Here is a 16,795-nt window from a genome sequence, read left to right as displayed (position 1 = left end):
TTCTACTAGTTTGTTTGTAAGGATTAAAGTGCTATAACTACCTCATTTATTCTATCTACTTAATAGAATAAAAAATTTCATAGGGTGCTACCTTGTATGTGTAACTTTTCCTTTAAGTTGTGCATGCTCTTGGTCCACCTAAACGTGTTTGGTCATGGTGATAGTTAGCCTTGGTTGGAGAGTTCTAAATTTTTTCCTCTTCTCCTTCGCCAAGCATTCCTAAAACCAACTAATATAAGCATTTCTTACAAATCAAATTTCCTCCACATGGAGCACCCGTTAAGCACACTTCACCACCAACACTTCCTATAAATCCTTCCCTCATGTGTTTCTTAGAACTAGCGTTGGGGCCCATAATCCCATAAGAAGGCCCCTTGTGGATTTTTCAACCCTCGATTGACGAGATGTGACATTGGCTTTTCCTCCCCCAAGAAAGAGTAGAATTTTTTTCATCAAAAAGGGGTGGGGGGATAACCCCAAAAGATACAACACTGTCTGCACGACAGTAAAAAGAACCAAAATGCCGCGACATTGGCCCTTTGTGCGACCGTGTCCGTAAGTGGGGAGCCTATCGTAAGGCTTCTTGAGGCGTGAGTCGGGCTCTCTACGAAGCGAAGCACATGGCCGATGGGGGAAACTTGTCACGGGATGGTTTTTCGTTGACTAGGCGTAAGTGCGGTAAGTGAGACTGGACTGTTTGGAGTGTTTTGTTTGACTCAGTTGCGCGGTAAGACACGGAGAGTACAATACACATATCTAAAATTTTTAAAAGGCGCTATTTGAGTGTTTCCCCCCCGTGGTTGCCCGCCAGCGTCGCACGGGTGGGGCCCACGCACGCGACATGCCGGGGGAGGGGCTGGCACGTGCGAAACTCACACCCACACACGCTTGGGAATGCAGGGTACGACGGGGCAGTTTGAAAGGCGGGGACCAAAATCCCAGTTAGAAGAGGCGAACGTGCAGGGCGCTCTGTTTCACGCTAATCAGGCGTTAGCGGGCCCCGCGCACAATCCCCCGCTGCTCCTCATAATAACGCTCTCTCGCCGGCCGGCGGGCGTCCCATTCAGGCTCCATTCGCCGACGATGTTTAGAGGAGGCGCCCCAGGTTTATCGGTTTTTACCGAGTTTTTACCCTATGAGCGCGCGCGTACGAGATCCTGCTGCGGCCTGGGATCTGCTTGGACCACTCGCCATTAAATAAACAATTTGGCACAATGTCTTGTGAAGCAGATAAATAGGTGGTGTGGTAGCCCTTGCCAGGCGTCCTGGAGGCTGGGGGCCGTGTGTGCCAGCCACCCGGCCAAGCACGCTGAGATAGAGAGAGAGAGGGAAGTGAAAATCGAAAAGATCGAAAAATCTCTCTCACAAGTTCACCGGCAGTCGAAAGAGTTGTTACTGTTGCAACTTGCACGCACCCAACAAAGACCTTCCCACGGCCCTGCGCTTCATTATTGCCGCTGGCTGCTCCTCACTCTGCTTTTCTGCTTTTTCGCCGCTGTTGCTCTTCCGAGGCCCCGGCACGGGTAAATAGTCGTGCTCTGCGCCTCGATATCAGCGAGCCTCTTGCTTCTCGAAACGGCAAAAAGGAGCGAGAAGCAAATCGGGAGCTCCTCCAGTCCTCCTCCTCGCCGTGGCTTGCCACCTTTACTTACCGAATACGTTTTCAGGCTCTCGAGGAGGGGCAAAAATCAGTGATGGAGGGGGAAAATCAGCCACTGATACCAGATTTTTGTGAGCAATCAATGCGCGAAAGCGCGAATGCTCCAATGGCGCTCTAAATAAAGCCTTCTAACGTCTCCATAAGTCTAAGTAAAAATGCGGCTTCTGAACTGTGTATGGGATACGGAGACTGAGGACAAATCAGAATGTACACAAGCTTTCGGGGAATGATATATTAAAATGGGGGGGAGCAGGGGTCGATGTCGTCTCGGAAAGGAGGAGGGGGCAGCCGGGAATGATAACAAGGCCTACATACATATAACTCTATAAAAGAGAAAAGAGAGAAGGAGCGATATATAGTTTAAAAGCAGGGTAGAATGTAGAGGGAAGAGACAGAGAGGCAGACAAGCGGTTTTAATCGAAAAACCGACCCGGCAGAAAGCCAGCTAGCACAAGAGTAGCAGGGGGGCAGCTACTTATAGTGATTTATTTAGTTTGGAGGAGATTTTAACTGACGCGATCTCCTGAATATCAGTCACTACTCTTTACGAGACTCGCGGAACTAGTCTTTATAGGCCCAAACACTTATAACATTACACATACACACACACACACACACTATAACAACTACAAACCATTTATCTCCATCACAAGATTTCCCCCCTCTACTGCACTTCCCTGCAGCTCAGTCACACCAGACAGAGATGGAAATCCAGTTAAAATTTTCTGCTTCGTCTCCATATCCTACCCCTCCTCCTTCCCTTACTTAGCTCCCTCTCTCTTCTGCATTCTTCCTCCTCCTTCCTCCCTCAACTCCTCCTCCGAGCTCTCCAGCTCTCGGATCCGCATCAGACTCTGCTCTTCGCAGGTTTTCTTCTGTTCGTATTTTCCCTTCCGCTTGCTCGTTTGCTCGTTTGCTTGCTCGCTCGCCCCTCGCTACCTCAACGCCTCTCTTCTTGTCTTCCTGCCTGCTCCACAGGCAGCATTCGCTTATGCCTGCTTCTTTGCTCTCAGCTTTCTTTCCATGGCATCCATTCTCTTCCCGGTTGTGGAATCCTAGGAGTTCGCATTAGCTCTACCGCAGCAGTAGCTTCATACTGTACAGATTTCTGAACCTTTTCCTGTTAGATAGCACTACAGCTCTCCTCTACCTTGTAGCATCTGACGACTGAATGCCGATGCCTTTCTAAGGCCTCCCGTCAAGTAAACGAAGTCTTTCCGGCCTCTGCTCCTGACGGACTTCTCGAATCAATATCTTGAATGAGCATCCTCATGGCCCCCTCATCTGTTTGACGTTCATGAGTCCACCGTCGACTACCTTCGTCCGCAAGGATGACTCCCAGTGTTGACTGCGCTTGCAGCAATTTGTTCTGTTCCGAGGAGGTGTTGGAAGGCGCTTCCGATGATGCTGAAGACAGTTTCGGTGAGCAGGAGCCTTACGATTGTGCTCCTCCTCCCTTGTTTGTGTACGGGGACTTCCTCGATGTGGACGAATCCATATCGGCTCTTGCCGAGAAAGAGATTTTCCACATGCCCCGGCAAGACTATCTCAAACGACTCCAAGATAAAACCATTGATGCAGGAGCTCGTGAGGACGCTGTCAGCTGGCTTTTGAAGGTGCGTCTCTGGTTTTTTGCTTCCTGTTTCTGCTGATCGGGGTGGCAGAGAATGTGCCTGCTGCAAGTAGGATTGTGATGCAGTCATGCCTATTGCGTTCGATGATTACTGTCTAAAGGCTTCTTGAGACTTCTTGCTTAAATCAGGTTCAAGCGCATTACAACTTCGGGCCCCTCACCCTAGCTCTCTCTGTAAATTACCTCGACAGGTTCATGTCCCGCCATCCAATGCCGGTATGTTTCTCAAAGCTTGCTTCTTTTTCAATCACGGAGTATGAGTCCATGCAACCTGCTCATTCCTGTGTATTGCCTTCCGCAGGCTGGGGAGAAGGCCTGGATGCTCCAACTTGTGTCAGTGGCTTGCCTTTCTCTGGCAGCCAAGATAGAAGAGACCGAAGTGCCCCTTCTTCTGGACCTCCAGGTACCTTATGTTTCCTCCCTTCATCCACATTCTTGAAATCCAGGTGGGGAAACATCATGCCAATGAGCTTGCTGTCTACAGGTACAGGGAGCAAAGTATATCTTTGAGCCTCGAACTATCCAAAGGATGGAACTGGTCATACTTGGCACCCTAGAATGGCGTCTTAGCTCTGTCACCCCCTTTTCGTACGTAGACTTCTTTCTTAGAAAGCTTGGAACCCAGGACATAGTCCAACAGGCAATTGTGGCTCGGATCAACGATCTTATCTTGAACGCTCTTCAAGGTCTTTTTCATCAACTGCTCTAGGTGGCGTCTATTGCCTTCCTTAATGTCTGCAATTCGAAGTGGCACTGAGCATCTGCCTGTTCGAATTGTAGATATCCGTTTCCTGGCGCACAGGCCCTCTGTTGTTGCTGCCTCCGCCACGCTATTTGCAGTTGAAGAGTTGTTACCGGATGTCAGCTTCGATTCCAAGGACACTCTACTATCTTGTCTTCCAATCTCTAAGGTCTGTCTATGGTTACTCATATTTTCAAGCTTGTTCTTACAGTCATGAGAGCATGCAGCAGCATTGTTTGATCCTTTATTAAGAATATGTAGCAGCTGGATGAGAGCGTGTAGCAGAATCATTCTAGCAGCATCACGTCATACTTACTGGATGATCATTCGAGTCTCTGCTTTTATTTGCTTAGAAATATCTGTAGACAACACCTATTGAGACAAATTGTCTACTTTTATGGCAGGATTCTTCTGCAATTTGCTTGCGGTTGATGGAGGAGAGTTTCCCAAGGCACCTTAATGCAAGATTGAAAAGAAGAGCTTTTTCGGGTGCATCCGTTCCTCCAAGTCCCAGCGGAGTTTTGGATGCGTCTTTCGGCTGCGACAGTGAAAGTACCATCCGGTCGCTTGAGTCCAGTCCAAGCGTTCATCATTTAATTTCGTCAATTGGCGTTAAGAAGCAACGCAGGGGCGAAGAGTTTTGTAGCTGTAATCAGCTGCCTTCGTAGGGAAGGGCTACACAATCCTGAGCAATTTTACCACATGGCTTATCTTGAGGTCTTAAGTGGTTCCATTCCAAAGACCTAGGCCACATCGTTCCGGTGAGGGATAATGCCGAGACACACGGAGAGAGAGAGAGAGAGAGAGAGAGAGAGAGTCTGAACACTAGCTATTACAGTATCCTTCCAAGTTTATCTATGCTGCGAAACGCACAGCGCATTTACTGAACACTTTGATTCTTGACCATAGCACAAGGTCCATGGGTGATGATGTCCGTTCTTATTTCTGTCAAGATTTTCGTCGAAGCAGCAGCCTTTTGCTCGTGATGTCTGCATCTCTTTGTTGGCCTTTGCTTTTCTTTTCACAAAGGAAAGGAAGTCTTATGGTTAGAGAACGTGATGATATACGGATCACGATCGAAGTTTAAGGAGAAGTGTAATGCTTTCCCCATCTAAGGCTTATCAAAGGAGGATTTACGTATCGTCCATGAGAAGTTCGATTTTGAATGGATTGAGTGACTCCAGTTGGAAAAATGAAATCCTTGGCTAAATCTTCTATATGTAAGTAGAAATATAGTTTAGCAGTATGCACAACCTAGATTTGACAATGACGACTGTGGTAAATATATGGAAAGAGTGTCCTCGACATTCTACAGATTGTTTAATTTTATTATGTGCTCCTTTTATCTTCACAATCTCGTACTGATCGTAGCATCCTGAAGGCTGGACTCCTGACATTGAAATTCTTATACAAGATTGGGTCTATATCTTATTGGCATTGAAGGTTTCAATTTAGTCAACTTGTATCCCTTCATGTACAAATTGTTTTCCTTCATTGAAATGCATTAATTCTGTTTGGGGCTAGTACTAGAGAAGGTGCGAGAGGCCAGTAACTGGTATTAGGCATTCACCTTTACCTACTTTCTTGCTTTAAATTGTCTTCTCTAGTGTTCTGATTAGATGTGAATTCTTATGTGATTATAAAGGTGCTCTACTTTTTTGATTAATTAAATGAGGCCAAAGACAATGGGCTATATTGACAATTGCGATACATTAATAAAATATAACTGAGAATTTCCGAGAACAAACCCCCCCATATTTGACAATATATGCAAGGAGGGTTGAGACAAAAGACAATTAAGCATACCAAGAAGAGTATGATAGTTTGTGAATAATATCTTGGTACAAGGCAAATAGAAAGCAGTCTTAACTTTTCGGTGAATTAATGTAACAAATGTTACTAAGTGGCTATGCTCTCACTTAGAAACAAAGTGCACATGAGAGCTAAGAATCATTTCTTAACAAAAAAAATTATACCTTGCTTTAAAAGCTGTAGTGTGATATTTTATGCAAGTCTCTTGGTTGAATTCTTCTTTTTATTCGTCCCATTGAATAAAAAGTCAGATTCAATGGGGAATTCAATGAGGCTACCTGTTACTGTGAGGTTTGGCTTCTCTTTCTAAGTGAGAGCATAGCCTCAAAGTAACCATAAATAGTCTCTTTTCTTGACGAATAAAATCATGGGTCACTTGAACTGCTATCAATGTCATGGGATGGTTTATGCTGAGTTTTGCTCAAGTTCATATGCCATGTTATGTTGGTCATCAAGAAACCAAAGACTGCTGCTAGTCGCATTTTTTGTTCGGATCATTCGTGAAGTACTAGCACTGCAAAAAAATTTGCTGTGTTGATCTCTGAGTAAAGGCAAGTTTTTTCTTTTTATCATTAGAAATGTTAAATTTAAAAACAGTATAGGGTACATAAATCTTATTAAACAACCTGCTAATGTCCAAGTGTGAACAGGTCCCCTCTCTCTATATATATATACATTAGGACAAAGACTTTTGAATTTGATTTGAATTTACTCATCAGCATTGATAGTTGAAAGTTAGGTGTATTACACTTATTTTTTAATACGATTGTACACGAATTCTACATTATTTCACTCATGGTGAAACTATACACTTTTCCTTGTTTTCCTACTCTTGTATCATATTTGAGGGAATAAGCAGGATGTGGTTAAGGGCTGTTGTTGAGGGTTCACAGTTCATTGCAGTGGCCATTGGAGACAAGGCCATGGATTGTGAAGTCAAGTTGATTCCTTAAGACCATTCTTCAAGACAAGCTTGGGTGTAGTGAAGCTTATTTAACCATTATTCCTTATGGGTTCACAATTCATTGCAGTGGCCATTGGAGACAAAGCCGAAGATTGTGAAGCCAAGTTGATTCCTTATGACCGTTCTTCAAGACAGCTTGGGTGGAGTGCAAAGCTCATTTTCCCATTATTCCTTATGGAATTTATCTATATCCTGTATAACTAGAATCATCGTCATCCAAGCAATGTGGTAGGACATTTCCAGGCATCTTCTAACATACACCCAGACTGAACTCCATCAATTGTACTTTCAGGCATAGCATTGACCATTCTACAAAAGTTGATAGCCAAACCTCACAGTAACAGGTTAATAGCCAAACCTCACAGTAACAGATAGCCCCATTGAATTCCTATCAACTGAGTATGTGCAATTTACTTTGATCCATTCTATATGTTGAAACTTTTTTACTATTCTATCCGTGAAGATTTTGTAAGCCTTTTCAAAATGGACCAATTCAGAGCCTATCTTGTTCTTTTACCATTATTTCTTCCCTCAGAAAGTCATCATGCTTGAGTACAACTCTGCAGGCTTGCCTTGCATCCAGGCTGCTCTACTGATGGCGACAGTCACTTTTAATAGTGAAGGGTCTTTCTGAAAGCTCCTTCTTCTCCTACGAAGCAAAATAGCACATAAACAAGTATCACTCTTTTCATAATCAAAACTACATATTCTCAGTAGAACCTTTGTATATCTTTTCCTTAATGAAGTACTGTGGTGCTATCTCAAATGAATCATTTCTGCCTCAATCAAATTTGGGCTCAAGTAACCTAGTTACATAAATGTGAATTGAATATACATTACTCATTGGTGGCTTTTCAAGCCTTTGTCCTTTCTACCCATACAGATTCTGACATGTGTGCATCTCATCCACCTCATTCTTGCCAGAACCCTGCTTCACGCCTTCATTTAAAAGCAACATGTGTGAGTGACTGTGAAAGGGAGACCAAAGCCCTCTGCGTATGGTAAATGTGGAAGATTTTAAAACCAACCAGAGTTTGACAACGAAAGGTAGTACTTTAGAGTTGAGTAGCCTTAATTCTCTGACTCGTTGGGATATGAAAACATACAATATTTTGCTTTTAAATAAGTGTCTTCAATATCCTTGGAATAGTTTTACTTCTGTTATCTTCATTTCACTCCATTTCCCATCGTGGAGTGAGTCTTTTAAAACAAAGAGTCCTGCTTGCCTCAAAAGAGATGCAGAATTCAGTGATTCCAGGTTGTTACCATAAGCATATATTGAGCAACTCCAAAATCTCCACATGCCACAAGGACGTCAAGAGCAATGAACCTCCCATCATCATGTGCTTTCTACCATAAAACGCTTTCTGAAAGTTTTCTTGTTGCTAGTCGTGCCAAACTTTGTAAGGCTTTACTTTTAATTTATCAAAAGAGAAAACTGAAGTCCATCTTGGTGCCAAGGTTTTGAAGGCTATACCAGAAGTTTATTAAGTGAAGAATGAAAGCACATTACTGATACTACAATAAAAATATCATATATATTCTTCAAAATAAGAGCCCATTTTTTAACTAATTCAGGTGCCGCAAAAAAAAAAGAAATTGCACCAAGTTAAACACTTATCAATGGCAGCTCCAAAGTATCAGGTGTTACAAGTTATTGCTGCCTCCTTTGACAATCGACAGGAGGCAATGATCCAGCCCACCCATGCACAATCATACCCTGCAAATGACCTTGTGCATGACACAGGGAAACATACCACTGTATACTTACGAAGGAAAAGAACTAATGTACAATCCACTATAGATCGCAACTATGTTTTCTCAGCAAAATGACTTCCATTATAGAAGCAAGCATGCCAGAGGGCAGAAACAGAGAATCGTGTACATAAACATGGTGAACTACACTACGAATTTTCAAAATCGGTGCAACCAGGGTGCTGATGTCTAAATTTCCCCACTGCTAACACCTAATATATATGGCTCTATGTAGCAGCTGACTTTAGTCTCAGGGCATTCAAAAGTACCAAGAAGCAAAATAAGATCTTCCCCTCACGTCCTCCCCAATGTAATTGTGGTTCACAGCAGCAAATTCTCTTTTTCTAACTCTCCTATACATTACATGTTTGTGAGCACTATGATTCTCTCTTTACATATTACAAATTAGACCTGCATGAGCATCTCATTTACACCATTTGCATACCTCATGGGCCTACTGGAATAAATCTAACAAGAGACTCCAAAGACGATTCCAAGATCCCTTCAAAGCTACAAAAACCGCCTTCTCAAAGATCTTGTTGTTGCTTGATAAGTTTTCATCAACAATCCAACACCAATCCCAATACCCACACACATTCCCAAGCCAATACCCACGCCAACCCGGACACCAGTGTTGAACCAAGTAATGTCCCCATCATCACCTTCCATGTAGCCACCAAGGTCATTAAATCCCAGCACTCCTGGCTTGTTATCCAATCCATGATAGAAGGTCAGCTCCTCCATCTGTCGAAACAAATTACAGCGTTGAACATATCCAACATACATTTTATCTGCCTCAGAAAACCCTCAATGTCTTTATCACAAGAAGTTTCATGTGTAGACTTCAGGCAAGGAGAAGGGAAATAGTGACAAAAACAATTTTCAGTTTGAGAAAGAACTGAATTTACATAATTCTTATCAGAGACAGGAACAGAACAATTAATTTGCTGGCATACTGCGCCAGTTCATCTAAGACATACTACCCTCAACCACAAAGTGACATTTTGAAAGTCTGGCAAGTGCTCTTAACATCCTAAACAATTGGCACCGTTAGAATTACATCCAGCATATAGTGTTGAAATCTCCAACCATCTTTTTTCCCTTTCCATGCTACAATGCGTAGTGTTCATTGGAAAAAGTGCATGCATGTGCACACACCATAGTTACCAGGGAACATGGGAACGCCGTTCCTGGGTGGAGCGCCTACCGGGAACACCAGAGAACGTTCCCAGTTTTGGGAATGCCAGGGAACGCGACTGGAACGGCCAGGGAACGGCCAGAACGTCGGGTTTGGCGTTCCCAGTTTAGGGTTGCGCAGGAACACATATCGCCGCCAACGGGGGGTTTTCCCACTCTCTACCCTCCCTCCCACTCCCTCCCACTCCCTCTCCTTCCACTCAGCCCCCTCCCCTCCCACTCCCTTCTACTCTCTCCTTCCACTCCCTTCCACTCCCTTCAACTCAGCCCCTCTCCTTCTACTCCCTTGAACCTTCTCCACTCGGCCCCCTCCCCTTCCACTCCCTTCTCCACCCCTTTCCATTCAGCCACTCAGCCCCCTATTCTTCCACTCAGCCTCCTCTCCCTCTACTCCCTTCTCCACCCAGCCCCCTCCCCTTCCACTCCCTTCTCCACCCCCTTCCACTCAGCCACTCAGCCCCCTCTCCTTCCTCCCCTTCTACTCCTTTCCATGTGATTTGATGAAGTGTCATCTGACGCGGCGTTCCCGTTCCCATTCCCACGTTCCCCCTTCCTGAAACGTTCCCGTTCCACCCCCCCGGTTCCCGAAACGTTCCCGTTCCCTGGTAACTATGGCACACACAAACAAATATCTGTATATACATGCACATGCAGACTTGCAGATATGTTGCATACACAAAAGAGCCCGAATTTGAAAGCCATCAGAATACAACACAGTATATAAAATAAACAGAGTGAGCGATGGAATCAATCCTCAGAAAGCCGAGGGAAGGAAGGAGGCATGCACTCATGCGCACAGATGGAGTCTCAAACCTCAAAGGAGTATAAGGTCGTGAGCATGTACATAATTAAAAAGTGCATCCAGTTAGAACATAGTGTATAGAATGCAGTGTAAGGAAGAGCAGAAGCAGGAAGGGAAGGTACGGAGAGAGAGAGAGAGAGAGAGAGAGAGAGAGAGAGAGAGAGAGAGAGGTGTATTGATGTGTGTAAAAGACCAAAAGCTGAAATACATAATGGTCTGAACACACTGAGTAGGGGGACCATACATGTTAAGCTCAGCTCTATGCATAGTTGCAAACAACCACGTTTGCATGCTTTAGCAAAGGTTTGCAAACCTTTGATTGCTTGGGCATGCTTCACAGAATATAAGATAAACAGAGTGAGTGATGGAATCAATATTCAGCAAGCTGAGGGAAGGAAGGAGGCATGCATAGGATGCACACAGAGGAGTATAAGGTGGAGAACACGTACATAGTTAAAAAGTGCATAGTGTATAGAGGCATGAGACCAAAAGCTGAAATACATCATGGTCTGAACACCCTGAGTAGGGGGACTATAGGTGTTTAGCACTATGCATTGTTGCAAACAAGTGCGTTGCATGCTTTAGCAAAGGTTTGCAAATGTTTGCTAAAAACGTGTTTGCAAAACTCTAATTTTTTTGGGCATGTTTCGCCTGCAAACAGTGAGGGGGTGAGGATGATGAAGAACATGAGGCAATGCCACTTGAGCACGAGTGATGACCTGCAGCCTGTAGGCTTGATCCCTCTCATGCATTTTGGTAGTTGTGTTTTTTTGAAGGATGTTTGAATTTTAGTAGCCTGGACTTAAAATACTAAATGCATCTATTAAAAATTGCAGGTATGTAAAATGCCCATCTTTGTTTCAAAGCAGGACCAGCAAGCAAATGTTTGCAAACGTTTGCTTGCAAGTATGGTCTATGTATGCAATGTACATTGGGATCAGCCCATTTGAGGCCATGTATTCCAGATCGGCAGCAGCACACACTGTTGTTAGAAATCAACAAGTAAGATATGATTTGAAGAAGCTGGAAGCTCTGTTGCAAGTGGCGAAGAATAAAGCCAAGCAAATATATCTGTCGATAAGCACACACGGTACCTCCAATTTAAGAAAGAGGATTGCACATTTGCAGACATGAACACAAATATACCATAACCAAGCTTGCCACCACATTATGGACCTTACAAAAGACTGACAAAATATCAATTAGAGCTGCCACCTACTTATAATCCACAATGTGTGACACAGATAATTGATCAACCACGTTATTCAAATTGTGCAGGTACTTCCACCAATGAATGTGAAGGGACACGCTTTAGAATGGGGCAGGTCCTTCGTAATAGGGCTTATACAATGTACTAATGGCAGCCAAAGTGCACTGCACAAAAGCATCCCCCTCTTTTAACAGGAGTCAGGACGATGTACCAGACTGAGCCTCTCTATTGGGACAGCCACCAAATGCAGTTTTGACAGTTGGATTCTTTGAAGGGATTCTTTGGGGATGTTTGGGCCAAAGAGGTCTAAACATGAAGATTACAGAGGGACTATAGAGGCTACCAGGAAAATGGAGGTGTCTCTCAAGGAAGCCTTGAGAAAGAAGTCCAGAGCACTCGTTGGTTTTGTTCCCTGAACTTGGTTCCTTTAGTGATGAATAAGAAAAAGCATCTTAGGCAGGAAAGGGAAACTGGGAGATTATGGTAGAATAAAGGGAACTCTAACATGAAAGCCTCCCACTCATTTGTGGTCATATTTAATGTAACCTCGACACTCCCTAATCTACTTTCACCTCTCTTTCAATGGTTCTTAATCTCTCTCTGTCCCCCCAAATCTGCCCCCCTCCCTCTCTTATGCAATGTCCCATAAAATAGGGCTCACAACTGAGGGTATCCAAAAGCACCATGGCTAGATTGGGTAGCTTGACACTTCAACCTAGCGAGGACACCCGTACCATCTCACCATAAATTCATTCAGGAATTTGGACATTACCTTGTACAAGGATCAAAAGAAATTTACTAAAAAAACCAACCAAAACGAGACTGCTGATCCTGGTGGATGATCTGGCCAAAGAATTGGATGACAGGCTGCTTGTTCTTGGGCAGAGCATCCATGAGACAGCCCCAATTCACAACTATTAACGTGTCTTTTGTCTTCCTAAAATATAATCAGCAGCAGATACAAAAGAATGACTCTATGAGATGGGGCTCCTAGACAAGTCTTCACCCTTGCCTCCAAGTCTAGGGGTGGAAGACCAATCTCATGCTGGACATTTCAAGGACCATTCATAACACCTAGGCTATATTCAATAACCTAGGTGTCATGAGCAGATACATCATCATCATCCTTGTACATCACGAGCAGATACAAAAGAATGACTCTATGAGATGGGGCTCCTAGACAAGTCTTCACCCTTGCCTTCAAGTCTAGGGGTGGAAGACCAATCTCGTGCTGGACATTTCAAGGGCCATTCATGACACCTAGGCTATATTCAATAGCAACACCAAAAAGTACCTCTCCTAACGGTCTTGAAATTTCAAGAAACTGAAACTTTGTGAGCGCTTAACTTGTTGCAACAAAGAAAGAAAATCCAAAGAAAAATGAAGAATAGCAACACATGGACACCAAGGGAAGCAGATGGAGCAAAGACAATAGCTGAAGAACAGCTCAGAGCATGAAATAAGGAAAGAAAAGTTTTTTGAAGTCTTCGAAAGACAGAAGGCTATATGACCTCCGTCTATGAGACTGAAAAAACCCCTTGTGGAATAGTTATAGTTTAAGAAGCAAGGTTCTTCCTTTAGACTCATAATCTAGGCTATTTCAGGTGGTTTTTAAATTTTTTAATTTGCAAGGTTTGGAGTACGTATTTCACTGGCAATACCAAATGCCATACCTAACCAATGATCAATATGTATCTCTCTCAGAAATCAGCTAATGCTAGGGGCAATTTGGGGAAGCTTGAGAACTTCGGTACGGTTAAGCATCGACAAGACTAGTATTGTAGTAACTTTGACGTACCTGGTTCGCAATATCATCCACAGCTAAGTTGTCGTCTGCTCTATCAGCTTCATCGGCCTCAGGTATCGGCCTCAGGTATCGCACCCAGAGTGCCTCTACGATAAGTTTTCCTCCTTGTGATCAACTGCACAGTCTGAGTCAGAACGACGGGAGAACCGTTATAGTGGCCAGCAATGTAGAACTCCAGAAGGGGTGAGCACCCATTGTTGACGTCTCCCTTTCTTTTCAGAAATGCGCACCCTGGTGAACGAATAGCACACGTGCACTCTAGAAACCATCCTGTTTTGCAACTTTTTTTGAATGCCCCCACCGCACCCAACCTATCAAACGCTTGATCGCCTGACCTCATATCCACGATACCACAAAGAAGAGGCTCGTCTTTGTCGCAAACCTCAAATGACAAAGACCCAGTTGTTCGAAGTCTATCCGTGCTAACAAAAGTTGCTTCTGCTGAATCTGTGTCCATTCTGTCTCTGCGAAGAATCAGAACAGCCTCCTCTGTGGGCAGAATCCGGCCTCCATTAACCTCAAAATTTGAGCCGAAAGTCCTGGGCAAGTACCGAATAGTAAGGGATTCAGGAGCATCCTCCACTGAACAACAACTAAGCCTCACGTAAGACACTCGCATGTCCAGCCACGAGGTCGGCGGGATCGAGAAACCTAGACCGCGATGATTAGTGTCCATCCTTTTAAGTATGAGGATGAGCTTAGCTGTGGAAGAAAGGATCTACATCATCACGGGTGTCGTATGCACCTAAGGCCGACCAATCCGAATAGATTGCTGATGGGCGGAGAAGAAACTCTATAGATATCGCAACCAAAAGCAGCTTAGAGATTTGAAGCCACCTTGCAAAGAATTACCATCTGCAGACAGCAAGAAAATAGAACGTCTTCAAAGGTCCCTCATCAGACGCTCAACAGGTTGCACCAAGATGCAAAGGAGAAGAATCAGCGAGAATGGGGAGCAATGAGGAAGGGCGAATCGAAATCAAGATAGGTGATGCACCTGCAGCAGACTCTGGGGAGAGTATGCAGACTCTAGATCGTTTCACAAAAGTTCTATAGACATTGGAAGAACACGTGTCAAGGAGTGTGTCCGGTGTGCCTGCTGTATTGCCAATGGTTTTTGACACCACCTTTCAAGTAAGGTCTTTCCGGTCAAGTCAAGCTCAAAAAAATTTCAAAAAATTAAGGATGTTCGTAGTCAAATCTCGAGCCCAATTCCATTCCCACATCACCCGGGCTCTTCAGTGTTCAATGCCGGAGCCCAGCTCCTTCCTTCATGTTCAATGCCGGAGCCCAGCTCCTTCATCAACATGCAACAACACCATACCTTTGTATATTTATAGCCTACCCTCATCACTCTGCTTCTCCAATTCTACTTTCAAGGTGGCACCATTGAGGTATGAGAGAAGGCACATGACTATGAGGTGCATTGAAGAGCAACTCCCTCGTTACTCAAATGCCACTACAAGCTTCTGCAAGCTACATGGTACCATGAGGGCATCAAAGCACTGAGCATGCTAACTCACATAAACCATGTCTCCAACCCTTATCGGTAATCCTTGGCCTTTGTAAGGGCTCAAGGTATGTCTCTTTACGGCAAGGAGCCTAGGGGAAAGTTTGGTTTTCTCCAACCCTCGTTGAGCCATGTGTATAATTTTAGACCGTTGATTTGGAATGATCTTTTAGATCTAAGGGCTTTAATTTTGCTTTATTTTTGGGTTGGCATTGTTTTTTTTAATTTTTAATTTGGGAGGCTCTCCGTCTTCTGAATCGTCCCCTCATGCCCTGTGCCTTCAAAAGTCCTTGTATTGTTTGTTTGGCATGCTCACATGTGTCATTGTAATTCTGGCATTTGATTTTCATTTTTACAACTCTCCTTTGTATCCATGTCTATGGAGAAGATGGATGGGTATACTTTGGGGAATGGCAGAAAGGGACGCTTCTGTAGAGCATGGGCTGAGGATGTTGGTGAAAGACTACCTGTATGCAATAGACGGCCTAGAGATTTGGTCTGCAATAGAGTCTTGGGTAAGCGACTACCTAGCCCTGTATTACAAAGATGGCATAGAACTACAGAGCTAGTGGATGGAGATCAGGGAGGTAGGGCATGGAGACAATCACCTTTTCCTTGCAAGTCTAACCGTTTGACATACCTTTGAGGAAGAAAGGTGTAACCATGCAAATGATGAGCAAAAAGAATTATCCTGACCAAGAGTTGATCATGTTTGTTCAACAAGTTATATTCTTATGATGCTTGTGTTTGCATCGCCATTGTAAGCAATCGCCTGATCGAGTTTTGTGTGAGGATCGATGGTAGAGTGCGATCTTTGCATGCAATGGGACATAAATGGTTGGAGGGATTGGCAAGAATTAGTTGGGAGGTTATTCTTGTTAACCTTCTGGTGAATTTTGAAGATGAGATCCCCTGTAGTTCAACACCTCACATCACTCCTCAGTAACTCGCTATGGCTCTACTACAGTGTGCTCAAGCCCACAACGAGCTCCTGGTCTTCTATATTAGCGATGTGGGCGTCTTCTCAATGTCTCTCTGTACCTCTCCTTCGCTTCAAAGTCCCAACGGGTACACCTCTGCATCCATTCATCTTCCTCTTTTTCATCATCCCATATGTGCGCATCCAAAGATCTGTATTGGACAAGTCCACACACGATAGATTGGGCAACATAGTTTTAGTAGATTGCTTATATTATTTGCAAGGATGAATGCCATGGAAGCTTCATCCAGAGCTCCCATCATTTTTCATTCAAATGATTTTAACAATTTCCAGTTGACCTAAAGGAGACGGCAAAGTATGCACTCAACGAGCACTTGAACAGGAAAGAGGAGACTTGGAGAACGATTGCAAGATAGAGGGCGCCAAGCGATCACGAAAAGGATCTAAAGCTAGGAGGCTACGTCCCAGAAGCCAAGAAGAAGAGCAAGGAAGCTAGTAATGGGAAAAAATCCACAATGGGGTTGTCCATTGCATAGATGGAGGTACACAGATAGATCGGTACAAATTGACATTAAGCTCTAGCCTTTCAAGGTCATCCCAAGGCCTGGAGACAAGCCGATGATCGTCGTTTAGTACAACAGTGAAGAAAAGCAATTCTCAGCCGAGGAGATTTCTTCTATGGTGTTGACGAAAATGGAGGAGATTGTGGAAGCTTATCTTGGAACCACAATCAAGAATGCTGTCGTTACCGTTCCTACGTACT

The 16,795-nt window shown here is 44.1% G+C and overlaps 1 protein-coding gene and 1 pseudogene across 2 annotated transcripts; one reads left to right on the top strand and one right to left on the bottom strand.

Moving 5' to 3' along the window:
- The first annotated feature begins 2,061 nt into the window (after positions 1 to 2,061).
- LOC147879921 (cyclin-D2-1-like) lies at positions 2,062 to 5,349 on the top strand. Its single transcript, XM_087371906.1, has 6 exons — positions 2,062 to 3,276; positions 3,423 to 3,509; positions 3,595 to 3,700; positions 3,782 to 3,979; positions 4,074 to 4,204; positions 4,440 to 5,349. Exons 1-6 carry the CDS (start codon positions 2,992 to 2,994, stop codon positions 4,701 to 4,703), a joined length of 1,071 nt encoding a protein of 356 aa, XP_087228032.1. The 5' UTR covers positions 2,062 to 2,991; the 3' UTR covers positions 4,704 to 5,349.
- Positions 5,350 to 8,421: 3,072 nt separating this feature from the next.
- On the bottom strand, positions 8,422 to 14,622 carry LOC147879920 (uncharacterized protein At1g01500-like; annotated as a pseudogene). The gene is made up of 2 exons (XR_015540663.1): positions 13,574 to 14,622; positions 8,422 to 9,310 (listed from the first exon to the last, which is right to left on the bottom strand). The product of XR_015540663.1 is annotated as an uncharacterized protein At1g01500-like (transcript).
- Positions 14,623 to 16,795: the final 2,173 nt, after the last annotated feature.

Source organism: Dipteris shenzhenensis, chromosome 33 (assembly GCF_047967505.1).
Source record: "Dipteris shenzhenensis isolate YYH24624 ecotype China chromosome 33, Dip_SZ_1.0, whole genome shotgun sequence".
In the NCBI taxonomy this organism is placed as follows: Eukaryota; Viridiplantae; Streptophyta; class Polypodiopsida; order Gleicheniales; family Dipteridaceae; genus Dipteris; species Dipteris shenzhenensis.
Note: the sequence above shows the minus strand (reverse complement) of the source record. Positions and strands in the feature narration are given on the sequence as shown.

Excerpts from the sequence above, each read along its gene's own strand:
- LOC147879921 (XM_087371906.1), top strand. The coding sequence starts at position 2,992 with ATGACTCCCAGTGTTGACTGCGCTTGCAGCAATTTGTTCTGTTCCGAG. Across the intron at positions 3,277-3,422 it reads CTGTCAGCTGGCTTTTGAAG|GTTCAAGCGCATTACAACTT; the intron begins GTGCGTCTCTGG and ends TGCTTAAATCAG. Across the intron at positions 4,205-4,439 it reads CTTGTCTTCCAATCTCTAAG|GATTCTTCTGCAATTTGCTT; the intron begins GTCTGTCTATGG and ends CTTTTATGGCAG.